This window comes from Archocentrus centrarchus, chromosome 10 (assembly GCF_007364275.1).
Source record: "Archocentrus centrarchus isolate MPI-CPG fArcCen1 chromosome 10, fArcCen1, whole genome shotgun sequence".
NCBI lineage: Eukaryota > Metazoa > Chordata > Actinopteri > Cichliformes > Cichlidae > Archocentrus > Archocentrus centrarchus.
The window spans coordinates 39,770,547-39,787,390 of record NC_044355.1 but is presented as its reverse complement, the minus strand read 5'-3'; the positions used below and the strand labels follow the sequence as shown (position 1 = coordinate 39,787,390).

Here is a 16,844-nt window from a genome sequence, read left to right as displayed (position 1 = left end):
ATTGTTGTACAGGGAACAAATACCCTGTAACAAAAGAGCAGATAACCCACACCCCTGAAGCAGCAGCCCAGGGGGGGGGCAGGAGCTGGGGGAGCAGCTCTGAGCTCTTAGACTGCTATCCCCACAAAAATGGATGGATGGTATTGGTTAGTTAACCAATTATGAGCATTGTTGTATTTGTTTCAAACATGAACAAAACAAGGTTAATATCATCATATGATTTTGTTTCTAAACCTATCATCAGATGGAATAAATGAATAAAGAAAGAAGAATATGATCCCATCGTGCCTGTGGAGGATAATTAAAGACATACCAGCCTGATATCTCTGACCAAACTAGATCCACACACATTTCTGAGGAGCCAAAAGCTGCAAACAGGGCAGCAGGAAAGCTGTAGCTGCAGAGGACACTGGTCATGTCGATGCAAGGCCCTGGGTTTGGGCTGAGGATGCTGTGGGAGAGAGAAGGAAGATGGGGAAGGCTTCTGGATCTATTTTTAATCCCTCACTCAATGTTTAATGCTTGTAGATGGCTTTGGTTGTGATTCCCTCCCAGCCTCATTTAAACCCTCTCAGGGAAGCGTTTGGTCCCTTTAAACACTGCTTCAACCCACACGCCACAGCGGATCGTCCTCCACTCGACTTCACTGCAGCTCTGTGGGTCAGACGTAACAATGGGGTGAAAACAGTTAATACTCAGCTATTTATAGCTCTGGTTTTATTAGATTTTACTTGACAAGAGAAACCCTCAGCCGGGGCAGTCTCTAGATCCCCCAATAATCCAGCAGCTATTAATGTGCAGTGAGAAATGTCAGACTTCTTCCTGTGACTCTGATTTTTCACTTTACTGAAAGGCCACTGATGCAGCTGTCCCTGTTTTAGTTAAAACGTGCATGAATCCACTGTGAGCAGATACGTCATTATTCCAGACTGGGCTGAACACATGCATGGAAGAAAAGTTTCATACTCCATATTTAATGTCATTACGGTTATGCTGTATTCAACATTTTATCCAGCTAAGCCCACTAAACAGAGCAGCCCTTCCTGTTGCACATGTATCTACTGTGGAAGCCCACAGAATCAGCCTTAAATCCACTGAAGCTCATTCAAACATCTGTCAAACATGCATATCAGACATTTGGAGATGATAGTAATTCATTCAATAGCAACTACAACCCACATGCTGACAGCGAGTGCAGGAACTGAAAGAGTCTTCAAAAATTTAGCCTGAAGTTACAGAGAGGCCACAGAGCGACGTGGTGACTGGCAGGTATTTTCACTACTGCAGTAGAATTACACTGGAAAATATTCACAGTGAAACTAGGATTGGTTTTATTTTTATAAATGAAACTATATAACAAATCAAATGCATTATCTGACAGAGCAGTGATGAATTTACTGCCTTCTCTTCTTTCTAAAGGTTTTATAGAAAAGGGCTTGGCTGTCCTCTCACAGACAGTTCTGGGTCAGCAGCTCCTCTGAGCTCAGGGCCTCCTGAGATCAATGACGTGCTGTTAAACCTAAAAACAGAGAGCTGCTTTTGTTTTTCATCAGTGAGCTGCAGCTGGTGAAGCTCCTCCGTGGTCAGATTTGCAGGATTAGCCAACGGTCCGGACATTCATCTGTGCGGAACATGAAATCCCACCACAGCCTTAAAGAGCCGACAGCTAACGCTGATTTTCAGCACTTTAAATATAAATGATGAATTTTAGTGAACTTTCTGGTACAAAAATGATTTGCAGTGTTTGAGTTGGTGTTTAAGCTCCAGTGCTAAGCTGTGGAAGGCTGAATGTCTCAAACCTTCAGCTGCTTCATTCAGCTCTTCAATGTTCGCTGTAAATATGATGAAATGATGTTTTACAGTCTTTTATCGATGGACTGTAATCAGCCACCGTGTGAGCACCGTTCTGGTGCTCATTTCTTCCTGCTGCTGCTTCACAAACACAACAATCCAAGTGTGTGATCACTCTGGAAGTCCTCCAGCTGTTTACAGTGCTCATCCTCTGGTGCCTTCAGAACTGAAGCAGCTGCTCCAATGACAACAATAAAGCTCTTAACCAATCATGTGTACTGAAACTTGGAAATCTGGTTTCCACTGTCATTAAAATAATCCATTTGCCTTATAGAAAACCTATTGCTATAATCCTGTGCACACACCTAATATATGGGTTTATGCCCAGGTCTGAGGGTTTCTATCAGTGGAGCAAAACAAGCTCCTGACTGCTGAGGAGCAGCTCTTCAGCCTTTAGTTTGTCTTCTTATTGTGTGCCTTCAGACGCTGTTACACTGTAGCAACACTTTTGTTTCAGGTTTAATAATTAATAAGTGTGTTTGTGCAAAACAAGTTCAAAGAAATAGTGATACAAAAACATCTAAAAAAAACACTATCACACGATGTCATTCTGGTCACCTGCGTGACACCACTCAAAGAAAATGGCCCTTTCCTGGTCACATGTTACCAGCTTGTTGGTTCACCGCGTGCTCTGAGCATGTAATTACAGTATTTCCTGCAGTACTTCAATGCAGGGAAAGTGCAGCCACAGGCTTTGATGTGAGTACAGTAGATTGAATAACTAGGCTGCACATGATAATAACACTGTAGGCAATCAGTTTGTGGAGCTGAGTGGTAGCACAGCTGGACTCCAGCTACATGCAACATTAGGTGATGCACAGCACTGCTGGAAGACTCTGGACTTCACTCTGGGGAGCATAACTAGACCCATCAGTGATGGAGATTTCCTCCTGCCATTAATGAAATATCAAATAAATATAGAGGTCAGCATAACATCACAGCCCCATTTCATAACAGAAACCCTTCAGCAGACGTCTGATTACCTTCTGATAAACTATTCTGCCCCAATCTGGAGGCCTTTCCTAAACTTTGACCCTGTGTGTGCAGGAATATTACTACATAATCTGCTAATATCAATGCATTATGCATAATATAACTATAATCATAAGGAAACCATGCAGTTTACATTTGAGCAATATTGCTGAGCAGTAGGTATGGCTTTAATATTGCTCAATGATGAGTCACAGTCTGTACTATTTATGGCCATGAGTCGTCCTGACCAATCAGAAGTTGGCCTCACAGGCTAACCAATCAGGTTGCAGCCTAGAACTGATGTTCCTGTAAACAGACTGGCTCTTTACCTGGAAGGTTCTCACCATCAGCTCCTGCCAGCTGTTCAGGGACCGAGGTCAGCTGATAGATACGGGGAATCCCACTTTATCCATTTCACTCAGTAATGTTCAAGTAGGTATAGCCAATCACACAGCACAATATGATCACATCATTAAACTAAGCCAATCAGGCATGAGAAAGAGGCTACATATCATTAGCATATATTATCATAGCATTAGCAGCCTGAAAGCCTCCATGTTGTTTACGCTCCACTTCAGATAAATACAGTTAAAGTGTACAAAGGTATTAAACATCCAGGAATAAATGGGACTCTAATACTCTCAAAGCCAAGTCTGACACAGAGACAGCAGCCAGTGTTCCTCCCAGGTTAGCAGGAAGTGCTGGGACTGGCTTCATAAAGAAAACAACAGGCACGTATTTAGATTTTTAACATTTTTTGGAACAATTAGCTATCAATAAATTAAAATGTAGTCTGGACACTCGAAAAGTGATGTCTCACAGACCAAAGCGGCATGGTGCTGCCAACAGTAAGCCTTGTTAAAGTCACAAATCTGCAGTGTCTTCATCCGCACTCTTCCTCTGTTCATGAAGATGATTGGTTTAAAAGCTCCCCGACAGCCAATCGGTGGATCTGAAGGTTTCTTTGATGCTGAGGTGGACCTGTTTACCACCAGCTACCAACCATCTCAACCAGAAATATGCTTCCATTAAACTCTGTGAGGTTTTCAGTCAGAATATGAAGAGCTGTCTGGATCTATCAGAGAGTCTCGTGTTTGTATGAAACCATCCACCTGCCCTGTTACTTCTCGTCAGTTAGTTCACTCCAGATTACGCTGACTGTGAATATGATCCTCCATCACTGAGGCCAGTGTATTGTCGGGTCGGGACATGTTTTCGCTGTTTTATGATCACTTAATCTCTGACGGCCTCTGAGCTCCAAATCGAGTACCTGCCGGTGAGCCAAGTCTCCCTCATTAAAGCCATTAGAATATGCTCATCAATTATGGAGTAACAGGCAGAAAGGCCCTTTCATGGACTGCAGTGGACAAAGAGTAAGCCAAGAGAGGCACCCCCCCAACCGCTCCCACACACACTTCCCAGTTTTCTGCTGCTGAATTATTCATGTCAGGAGCTTTTAATAATTCATGAGAATAACGTGACAGGAGTTACTGCTGCCGTCTCTGGGGGAAGGCAGTGAATGAATAAATGAGTGATAGATGCAGTGAGGAGAACCACACTGAAACGGAGGATCACAGTTTCTGCTGACGCCACCGAGCACTTCAGCTCCAGTTTCACTGCTGCACTCTTCTGTCGGATTAACTCACGGGTTTCCACTGAAATGTGCTGGGAAACATCCCATAATGAACACCCAGACTTTCATTTTGTCCTTCGAATCAACATTTAAAGGTTTCTATCAAAGCTGTTTGATTTTATTCTGAGTAAAGGAACATGATAAACACAATAACTGCAGGCAGAAAGCTTCTAACCCTAAACTGTGTCCCTGCCGTACGCTGGCCATAATTTACACTCAGAACAGAAACATAAGAGTCTCCTTCCATTAGCAGAGAATGGCACTGCATGCATTTTATACTGCCACATCATTACTATTTAATATGAACATTATTCAGTGAGACACGATATCAGATAGAAGAAAGCAGGAGTCGGATAATTCAGCCCATGCTGTCAGTTAAACCTGCAAAGACTTGTTAACTTAGTATCTAAGTAATAATATTATTATTATTCCTGAACGCTGATGGCAGCTCTGTGGGCCTGCTCATCAGTGCTGTGAGATAAACGCTGCGTCACTGCTAACAGCTGATGCTAACCTGTAATAATGAATGAGAGCAATCTTAGTTTAGCGTGTTAGCGTGCCAAAGTCTGCTAACTGTCAGAGAGCACTCAAGAAAGGTCAGGCTGATTCGCTGGTCATAGACCAAATCATTGGGAACACTAATTATAACTTGATGTTGCAGCAAAATCACCAACATGAATCATTTAACGCTGCCGGGATCGTGAAAAGCTCAGAGTCACGGCAGCATCACTAAACTCTGGGGGGCCGTGAAGGTGGGGAACGGATGCTGGGACCTGATGGTGGCACCGGGGGGAAACGGCAGGATTAGGATTGAACCTCTGGGGACCAAGAAGGAGCGTTAACACCTGCTATCTCACTGAAAGTGAAAAACAAACCATTGGGGACCATGAGCACTAACTCTCAGAGAGACAGTCTAGTTGGAACACCTTCATTTAAAACACTAAATGTCCTAAAGCAGGCCATAAGCCGGGGGGTCAGAGCTCAGATTTATTTCACTGTCTGCTGCAAATTTGCAGAAAATAAGCAATTTAATGAAATGATTGGATTTATGAGGAATCACTGTAAGTAGGGGAGGGTTAGCACTAATAAATGACTAAGAACCAGCCTACTCTTCACCAGTTTACTGAAACATCACCTGAGGAGAAGCCGGGCTTTTACCTGTGTTTACAGCTCAACCACAGACACACAGGTGAGTGAACCGACTGACACCACCGACTTCATAACACAAAACTACTAAACATATGAATTCATACATGAACATAAAACATAAACCTTTTTGCAGAGAAACCTGCCGGTAATCTGACTTCATGATACTGCAGCAGCCAAAAAGAGCCTAAACTGATTCATCCATAAAAACACGGCACTACGAGCACACGAGCTTCTGTGATTGGCCGTTCCTGACGAGCCTCCTCTTACCTCTGTGAGTGATCCGTGGGAGCTGTGGATACCTGCTGGTGTTTCCTCACCATTACAGGCCGAGCTCAAACTCCACAAAACAGAAGCTCGCTCCTACACCTGCTACCTAAGCTGACGTTCACCACGGAAACAGTGACGCCTTCTTAAACGCACCTGTTCAGAGGTGACATCATGCCAACAGAGGTGAGGAGGAATAATATGAAGGGGGAGGGAGGAAGTGAAGGGTGGACTGTGAGGTGTGTCTGCTCCATGAGTATCCTGCTCTGTGGCAACATTGTAACCTTTTAAGGGATCATTAGAGTTTGCAACAAGGAGCATGAAGATTTTACAAACCTGACAGGTGAAGAAATGTGAGCAATAAGACAGAAAGCATCAATGAACATGACCTGTTTATCTACAGGTCAACGTGAGCAGTCATAACTGAAGAAAGATCAAACATCCAGGGGTGATATCTCCTGGACTTATGAAGTTATAAGGATTCAAAAAATGCATTAAAAGGGCCCAAACTCAGAGGGGGGCATCTTTCAGATCTGACTGCTTTTAAAAGTAAGAGGCTCCTCCTCTGCACAGCACTGATGTTTGTGGCTGTTATAGTTATTGGAGGCAAAGAATTCTGGGAGGTAAACGCCCACACTGTGACGAGTCTGAGAAGGTGGACATGAACTCGACTCACCCCTCTTGATGTGTTTGAGCTGCCTCTCGGCCTCGTCTCTCTCCTCCGTCAGTCGGGTGCACTGTGGGAGCAGACAGCAGGGTCAGACAGCAGGGTCACTGACACACACACACACACACACACACACACACACACACACACACACACACACACACACACACACACACACACACACAGAGCTGGGACAAAGCAGCTGTTTCATCCTCAAACACGCTCAGCAGCAACAACAAACGGTACCTGGAAGGTGCGCCGCTGCTGCTGATGAGTGAGTCATCATTTTAACAATCCACATCAAACATGCGTGTTAGCTTTAATGAAAGCTCCTCTCCATCCTTCCAGGTGCACATATTTAATCCTGATGCAGGCAGAGACTTTTGGTACTCCAGCCTGGTGCCCCTGACATCACTGGCAACAAGCAGTTCTCATCAGGTGACATGTGGTATCAAGGTTCCCCTCCTGTTTAGAGGTCAGGTCAGAACACAGCCAAACTATGGGGGGAGTTAACAAGACAGTCCACAGTACCTTAGCTTTATAACCTAAGCACAGGCTTCCTCCATCTGTGGGGGTGCTGGAGCCTATCCCAGCAGTCACGGGATGAGAGGTTCACCTGGACAGGTCGTCAGCCAGCAAGCATGTCTTTGGACTGTGGGAGGAGCTAGAAAGAACCCACACAGGTACGCAGAAAGGCCCAGCCGGCCAGTGGATGCAGACCCATAAAGTGCAGCACTGAATGTGTGCAGGGTTAGCTGTGGATCACTGTGACAGTGAGCTCACCTTTCTGAGTGGATTTACCTACAGCAGCATTCTTGGTCACTCCTTTCAAATCCTGCCAATAATATTAATGGTGTCTGACTGTGGTTCATACCTACATCTACTCCAAAGACACAAGGCTGACTCTGCTAACACTCAAAGTGCACCGCAGGCACTTCCTCCTCAGCCCGTCCTCCAGATAAACGTTCATTTTGCCCGATCCCCCTCCCTGCTGAAGGCTGCGCTGCCCTTCTCCATCGCCTTAAAACACTGCCTGGCTTTCTGTAGTAACACTGACAGCCCATCACCTCTGATAACAGACTGACTCACTCTGCTCCAAAAAGGCCATGACTGCTCATATTTACATCCATGGGATCCTCTGCGACTGTCCCTTCCTGTGCTACATGGAGGACGGGCAGCTGAAGCTGCGAATGTTGGAAAAATGAAAGTCAGGCGACGACAGCGGCTGCCGCAAACGTCCCCGATTAACACGCAGGAACCCAGCACAACAAAAACCAGCATTTTATTATCATTTACAGACTCACACAGACTCACAGTATGAAGTAAAAGTTGTGTTGTGTCACTGACAATCATGTGGTTCTGTTACTAAGAGTCAACAAAAACGTTTCCGGGGTCATTTAGTGTTGACTCACAGAGTCTGAAAGCATGAGGAGCTGGTATGTGGAGGTAAAGAGCCGGCGGAGCTCAGACTGCAGACAGCATTAGAGCAGGCTGGATCCTCCGAACACTGAGAAAGGTGCTGCAGGCAGGGCCGTGCATGAGGCGCAGTTTTGCAGCATGGAGGGCCCCCTCAGCACCTGCAGTCACGTTATTGGGTGTCCCAGAGGATCCCGTTTCTTTCCTCACACCTTCCCTTCACTTCATGATCTTTGTGTCAAAATCAGGGAAAAACTGAGGAAAGGACAAAGCTCGTTTTTTGGACCAGCTGACCTCAGCCATGATGGAAATATTTCCCAAAGCTGTTTTATATATTTTGGTCTTTTTCATCTCTCATTTGCAGCAGAGACATCGACCTTTCCACAGCACTCACACATAGAAACCTTCTGATTTCCACTCTGACTGAGATGAACCACGCTCAGCTGAGAGTCTCCCTGTACTACCACCGCTTCCTAAAACTGCATCCTTAAAGGAAAAGACTTGATTCTGCAACATCAGAAAAACTGGATGGTGCTAGAGCACATAGCGGCTCTGTAGTGCAGTGGTTGACACAGTCGCCTAACGTGAAAGATCCCTGTTTGAGACCAGGTGGAGACACAGATCCCTGGGAGCGTTGCATCAGGAAGGCCATCCGGGAATGAGGACCCTCGAGAATAAGGGAGCGACTGAAAGACATTTTAGGATGATGAGTATTTTTTAAAAAGAATAATAATTTAGGTAAATGGCCGACCTTCTCTCAAAGATATGCCTCCTGCGTGCTGACAGAGCATCGTTTTTGTCCTCTTCCCCGTGCAGGACAGATGAACTGAGGCCTTCTGAGTGACCAATAATGGAGTATCTGCTGGGCTCTGCATAAGATTCATTTAAAACGGTAATTGGAACTCAAAAAATCAGAGTACAAAGAGACGTCTCCCTCTGGGATTAAACATCCTCCAGAGGACAGACCCACTGCATGAACCAGCACTCTGCACACTTGTACTGATTCAAGCCCATTTTCTGGAGCAACACAGTGAAACACACAGAATGGTTAACATGTGAAAGGTCATCGACATCAGACCCCTTCACTGATGTTAAATCCAAGGTTACAAAGGTGAACTCTGAGGTCATATTCCAGGGAATACAGGTAACTACTTAAAGGAGAAGATGGACTATAGTAACAGCCCAGAGGGTGGAGTGAGGGCTCACTGTCACCAGTGTCCAATCAGGCACTCAGTCCAGGCGGAGCAGATCTTCCTTATGGCCCAGCTACAGGCTCCTCTCAGGGACTCAGGATCTGAACTTCTACATGTTTGATTTCTACAGTTCTCAGAAATAGATGATGATGATGATGATGTTGATGCCTCGTTTGTGGCTTTTAGTGTCCATCACTGCTTTCTCACCAGCAGTTTAATGATGCATTCAGGCAGCTACTGTCTGCTTGGTAAGCCTGGAAAAATCCCACAGTAGCCAGCCTGTACTTATCAGGGATCTGTGTTCAGGTGGTCATGAGTCAGCGGTGAATACAGCAGCAGCATGTGACTGCAGCAGGCTGCAGGTGAAGGCAGTGCCGCTGTAAGCAGGGGCCACTTCTCTGGTTCCAAAAGGAAGTCAGACACATTTTCTTGATGAGTTTATGATGATGTAAATGGACTTGTTCTTATGTAGCGCTTTTCTACTCAGTCTGAGCACTCAAAGCACTTATACAACAATTTTTACATTTACTCATTCACACCCATTTGTACAAGCACTTCCATGAGTATCTAAGCTAAGTGCTTTAATTATCTAACATTCACTCTCCAACGGTTGTGTTGGAGAGCAACTTGGGGTTAAGTATCTTGCCCAAGGATACATTGGCATGCAGCCTGGAGTAGCTAGGAATCGAACCACTGACCTTCCGATCAGTAAGTGATCTGCTCTCCCTCCTGAGCTACAGCCACCCCTGTCATTAGTTTCAAGCCTTATTGAATGCAGCGCGTGTTCATTTAGTACATTTCAGTCACATTTAAAGAACAATAGAAGATGAAGCTGGGCGTGGGTGAGGGCATGGCTGCCTCCATCATGATAAAACAAAGATGGTGACGGATGAAAGGCCAAACTCAGCTTCCCAAACCGATGGGTGATGTAATGCTGTGACATGCACCTTTATTTCATGCACTCCAGACAAATGGAGTTAAACTGATGTTACAGGGTGACCTCCAGCTGATGAACCAAGCTCAGGCGTTGAAGAGTTTCATCATTAGTTTTGGTCTGTGCGGCTCTGATGATGACGGTGTTATGATCACAGGCAGGTGTCGGGGACACATCTGACCACAGTTCCTGCCTGATGTTTCTCTAACAGGGCGTAGCAGGTAAATACATCAGCAAAGCAGAACATGGAGGCTGTCTTGTTGACGGCGACTCAACACTCGACAAAAGCTCACACGTGTGTGTTAGTTCTGGAAATGTCTTTGTTTCCTCACACACATCTGAACAGCTTCCTCGGCCCTTAAACACATTTCACCTGCACACCGATGCCGAAGGTGAGACTTCAGCTCCTCTGGGAGCAAAACAGTTAAACGTTATTGCCATAAAAGGTAAGACGCAAGATAGCAGCGAGAGCAGGACCACGTTAGAGCTCCGAGGACCTGAGCTGTTCTTGGGGTGTAGCCCTAAATCGATGCTTCATCGTCTCCAGCTCCCCTGAGATCAGATTCCAGAGAGGTGTGATGCGGTGTGATGGGATGCATTTCACAGTAAAATCACAGAGGTGTTAAAGGGAACAGCTTGATCAAAGTTCAAGGCTGGAAAAGGGAGGAACTGCAGCAAAACGGACCCATATTCAGCATCCAGCTCTCTCTCTCTCTCCTTCCTGCAGCAGCAGGAAGCTCTGTCCCACTTTTCCCTGGCTCTACCTGCAGCCTCACAGGCTGTCAGCTTAGATTTCCCTCAGGAGCACAGTGAGGGCAGCCGCCTCACCGGCACACAGCAAGGCACTCAGGTTAGTGGTTCGATCTCCTGCCCTGCCCAGTGACTGAACATTTGATTCAGTCAGTACATAAAACATCTTCCACACCCACTAATCAGAGCAACGGTACTGGCATCCTTTCCTTCAATCTTAATGGGAACAAACTCACTTTATGGATATTATTTTCTTTGCATTGTGACTATTATGATAACACGATGGAATCCAACAATTCCCTTCAGCAAGAAAAGCTGGTGCACGTGATCAAAGTTGTGCTTTTTTGTGTTGATGAAGCCAGGTTGAAGCATCAGAATGACGTGTGGCAGGTGGACGAGGCGCAGGTGGAGATGCTTTGGTACCTTTGTGGTGTCTCTCAGTCAGATCCACGCCTCACTCTCTGAAAGCACTCAGCCTGAGGCTTCACAGCGTGCGCTTCCAGGCTGTGACTGTGTGATCATGACTGAGGCAGTCGCCTGTGAGACCCCCAAATGAAGCACTCTAATATTCAGGCAGAGGCAAAGAGTGACGCTCTAACCCAGCAGCTGACCTGGGACCAGCACACAGTACGACTCTTAGCCACAAAGCAGAGAAGATGCTGCTGGAAGGTACATCCTGATGGAATGAACCCTGAACATGTAGCTTAGTGACTCATTTTTGCCTTGGAACATCAGAGCCAGGCACTGAATGGGGGTCCAATTCCAATTAAAAGCAATCAAAAGGGGACAGCAAGCAGGTGATAAGCACTGAAGGTTGAGGGATCACTTCACTCCAAGCTTATTTTTGCTCTGGGAGGCCAAAGGGTGGGGCAGCTAAATTCTGGAAAGCAAGGCACTACCCCTGAAAGGGTCTGGGGTTCACTGCCCCTATGTCCACCCCCTCCCATGCAGGTGTTTGGATCATAGCCCGGCCCTGACTGTGGACACTAAATGCCTAAAGGCTCTTTTCTGTCTATTGTGATGCAGCGTGCAGCCTTTACAGCCCGGAATCAAACCGGCATCCTCATTCACTCAGCACATTTTTCACAGAAGGACACAAAGAAACTTCCCCAGCTGTGGCATTCAGATCATTTCTTCTGCCTCGTGGATTCAGTTAAATGGCGTGCAGAGCAGCATTCAGGGAGGGGTCCGGCGCTTCCATGTCCGACATCCTCCAAGAGAAGCCGGCCGGCGAATTCAAGCGACTCACATTCACCGGCGACATGTCCGGTTCGCGCAAGAGAACCGCTCCATCTTCCGCTCGTGGTCCCGGTTCACCTGCAGAATGAAGCGGGTTAGAGGGCAGAATATTTTACCTCTGTGTGCATGTGTGCGTCCTTCTCCTCCGAGCACCCCTCCATCTGCGCGGATGATGAGCAGGGAAGCATTTGGACTACTGGATGATCCTCCCGCCCGCCGCTGGATTATTCCCAGCAACTAATTAAAAAGAGAGCTTCACAATCCTAGGAGCACGTGTCTGACCGCGAGCCCGTTTCTCCCCGTTACAGCGCAGGGATGGAGAGCAGCTCAGCGCGCTGCCGGCGGACAGGAGCCTCCTCCTCCTCCTCCTTCTTCAGCATCATCCTGCTCCCCTTAACCCCTCCTCCATCCTCATCCTCCCTTTACCGCTGCTGGCACAGTTGGGACAAACCAACTGCGCATGTCTGAGCAGCAATTTAAAAAAATAAATCCTCCAGCTTTGATTAGCTTTATTTTCTTTTTATTTATTAATATTTGCTTTAAAATCTTCTGAGTTGGATTATGGTACCAAGTATAAATATTCCCACCATCAGCTAAAACTCTTACTGGGATGCATTCACGTACTGATGGGAGACTCAAAAAATCTGATTCATCTGAGAGATCCAAATTATTATTATTATTATTAAAAGTGGCGTGGCGTGGATTTGTTCCCTGGCATCAATATTAATATATCATAAGTGTCATTTTAATTGTGATTTAGGCTCAAACATCAGCGCAGCATCAACGTGTCGGACTCTGTTCCAGCGTCACAGTGACGTAAGTCCATCTAAACGGAACCTGCTGCTTCCTGCAGACTCGGGACACTCAGCTGCGGCTGCGCAGCGTGCTGTCATACGTTCTACAGCGACCTCTGCAGACGTCATGCTGCAGGTACACGCTGACCATAGAAAATATATTTGAAGAAGAAGAAGAAGAAACAGCCTTTATTGTCCCACAGAGGGGAAATTTGGGTGTAACAGCAGCCGCAGTTATTATAAATATAAATAAAAATATAATAATTCACACTATAAAGAATATATATATATATATATATATAAAATCAACAAACAAGATTAACCTTAATACTACTAATAATAACACTATATACAATGTACATGATGTGCCTGTGTGTTGAACCTTAACAGGCCAGACTATTTACAGTATATTATATATTATCCTACATTGTGTAGGTTATTGTGGTTTTTGTTGGGAGCAGTGATGGTTATAAAGTCTTACAGCTGCTGGGAGGAAGGATCTGCGGTAAATTTTAGTTGCAGTTTGCGTTTGCATTAAAAATAATACAACCTTATTATTCTGATTATTATTATTGTTACAGTAACAATAACAGGCATTCTTGCTGGGATGTATTTTCCAGGTGTGTCAGCGTCTTTAAACAGAGGGTCTCAGTTATGATAGTTTGTCTGTTAACAATATTACAGTAAAATGATTCACTGCATAGTGAATTTGCAGGAAAGATGGCCAGAGATTCCTATATCACCCCATTAAAATTTTGCCATAAATGGGTCAGAGGTCAAGTTATTTCAGTTCAGCTTTTGAAGCTTTGGACAGCGGTGGGCACGGACAGCATGACCTTTGACCCATGAACGGTGTCCTAAAACCCAACTGGCTGAAATCCTTTATACCTGTTCACATTCGTTCTGGTTTGTCATTCCTAATTTCATTTTTCAATATGTAGGTGGAATTGATTTTCTTTTGAGATGCGATTTTGACTATAATAAGTTACCCATCACACTGTCAGACTTTACATCAACAGATTCTGCTCTATTGGAAACTCTTGTACAAACATAAATTCACACCACATAATACTCCAGTATGGAACAACAGGTATATTCTGTTGAATAGAAAATCTATATTTTTAGAAAACATGTGTTTGAAAGGGATTTTGGCCATATCACATGGATGATAAAGGTTATATATTATCGTTCAACAAATTTTGTTTGAAATTCAATTGTGTTCTTGATGTCGAGACTTACAACAAGCTGATAAAAGCAAATTTAACACCTCTTAAATCTCTGGTTATGTGCTGCTCTCCTGCTCCCACTCAACTCCAAGTTATCTTTAAAATCTATCTTTATGGACTTTAAAGATAAAAAGATGACAAACACGTTCACTCGGAGAGTTTTACAAAAGGAACTGTATCCTGGTCAAGTTGAATGGCAGTATATTCTTAAGGGTTTTGACATAGATATAATTTCTAAAATTAGGACAAAGTATATTTTGTTTCCCCTACCTCCAAAAGTAAAGGAAGTCCATTTTAAAATTCTAAATGACAACTAATGCTTTTCTGAAGTCCAGATTTAAATGTGATACTGCTGGGTGCACATTCTGCCATAATAACAGGGTTTAGATCAGCTTTTCTCCCAGTGCTGTGTCACTCAACACCGTTGGAGCAGGATGTGGGGTTGGCTCCAGGCCCAGGGAATCAAACTGCCAGCTCTGAGTTTAACAATAATTAAATTCGGTATATATTTTCAAAACTCCAAAATAGAAGTTTTAATTAATAATTTAATTTTACTGGGAAATTTTTGGCTCATAAATGCAGATTTTTTTAAAGTTAATCCAAATTTATGTAGTTTGAAAAATTTCCTAAGCTCGTTCTGTGAGTCTCTAAAGGTGGTTAAAAGCAAAACTGCCCAACAGCTTTGTACTTTAACAACTCTGATTTGTTGTAAGCTTCGATGTTTGTTCGCTGTTATTAACATTTTTTTGTTTTGTTTTATTAGATTGAATATGTACAATTCAACCTGTGAAACCTATCTGATTCTTTGTATTAATATGGTTGCCTTGTTTTGTTTGTAAACTGTTGTTCGAAATAAACAAATTAAAAAGGACCTGCGTGTTATCGGCATCATAGACCTGCGTACGTAGACGCCGCATTGAGCGCTGACTCGTACGTCAGCGTCGCCTCCATATTGGATGTGGCAAACATAAACATAAACAGACGTGCGTCACTCTGGTGCTGCGTGGGGCTGTTCAAACGGTTTTACAGAGGAAACTGGATCACGTGGGCTCACCTTTCACAGGTGAGAGTGAACAGTAATTTTTTTTATTGTATTTGGCCAGTACAGCATTTTGAAGACAGACGTTGCAGTGATCCTCTGCAGGTCCACCCTCAGTGAAAATCTGACCTACAGCGACTCTGATACCAACAAACTGATTAAGGTCAAATCCTTCTGTTTGCTGCTGTCTGCTCATCACTCTGTTTTTGTGTAATTGTCATGCCCTGTGGATTTTGGTGTGTGTGGGTGACGGTTTTGTCGGGACTTTCTCCGGCTGGTCCTCTACGTGAGAGGCGTGTATACAACTGACGGGTGGACACCGAGGCGGCGACCTCCCGAGATACCTCCCTCTTGGGCGGTCCTTCCACGGCGCTGCTCCACACCTGTTTCCCATTGAAGCATTCACGCAGACTTCTTAAGCTGACAGCAGACCTCGAGTCATCGCTGGATCATTGATTGAGTTACAGTCAGTGTCGGCTCAGTATCTTGGTTGTTACTTACCTGTAGCTTTTGTCTTACCCTGCTTCTCGTCTCTCGTCTCAGGCCAGCCGTAGATTCCTGCCTGCGCCCAGTCGCCGCCGCCGCCGCCTCGTCCTCTCGTTTCTGGAGACCCTTGGTGTCACCGTCACTCTCATTCCTCGTCGGAGTCAGCTGTTCCATTCCCTCAGCAACCCCTGCTCCTGCTCCCTCCCCCTCGCTCATTCTACACGATAAATAAACCTGTTAACCCTAACGTTCCGTGTGTCACCTCATTCTGCTGGTCGTGACAGTAATAATACATTTAATTTATAAAGCCCTTTACAAAAGTTGGAAATAGCTCTTTTTTGATTTACTTTTTAAATCATAAATTTTATTCTGTGCAATAAAACATGATCTATAATTTTAGTTTTGCTTTTATCCATATAGTCAGATACATTTTATTTATTACACTCACCCATAGGGGTGGCTGTAGCTCAGTAGGTAGAGCAGGTCACCTGCTGATCGGAAGGTCAGCGGTTCAAATCCTGGCTACTCCAGGCTACATGCCAATGTATCCTTGGGCAAGATACTTAACCCCAAGTTGCTCTCCGACCGTTCTGTCGGAGTATGAATGCGTGTGAGTGTTAGTTAATTAAAAAAAAAGATCTTAGCTTCGTAACAATGGAAGTGCTTGTATGAATGGGAGTGCATGAGTGAATGCAAACAGGCTGTATAAGCGCTTTGAGTGCTCATACTGAGTAGAAAAGCGCTATATAAGAACTAGTCCATTTACCATATAATGCATACCGTGTATGCTGTGTACCTTACCGGCTACAAATGTATGTAATATTTTGATATCTGTATATAGTGTTTTGACGTGTGTGTATATGTGTGTATATGTAAATGTGGGTATTGACACTGATATATATATTTATGTATATAGTGCTTATGTATATGTGAATAGATTTTTGCTATTTTATTTTATTCTATTCTATTTTAGTTTTTAGTTTAGTTATTTGTTCTTACTCATCCTTTTCATTTTTTCTCTGTATTGAGCTGCTGTAATGCACAAATTTCCCCATCGTGGGATCATTAAAGTTTTATCTTATCTTATCTTAAAAGAAAATGAAGTAGATCAGTATCAGAGTGTCTTATTTTAATTTGTAAACTTTGTTCATTTTTTGTGTTAAAGATCGTCATTAATAATAATAACACACACACACACACACACACACACACACACACACACACACACACA

The 16,844-nt window shown here is 44.3% G+C and overlaps 1 protein-coding gene across 6 annotated transcripts in view; it reads right to left on the bottom strand.

Annotated features, from left to right (window-relative positions):
- shtn3 (shootin 3) overlaps positions 1-12,824 on the bottom strand; it is a 34,599-nt gene extending 21,775 nt beyond the window's left edge. For all 6 annotated transcript variants that reach the window (XM_030739010.1, XM_030739011.1, XM_030739012.1 and 3 more), the window contains exons 1-2: positions 12,185-12,824; positions 6,546-6,606 (exon numbers count right to left, since the gene is read on the bottom strand). In XM_030739010.1, coding sequence (XP_030594870.1) covers positions 6,546-6,606; positions 12,185-12,256 — 133 coding nt within the window. In that variant the 5' untranslated portion in view covers positions 12,257-12,824. The remainder of the gene's footprint in view (positions 1-6,545; positions 6,607-12,184) is intronic.
- Between the last annotated feature and the right edge of the window lie 4,020 nt (positions 12,825-16,844).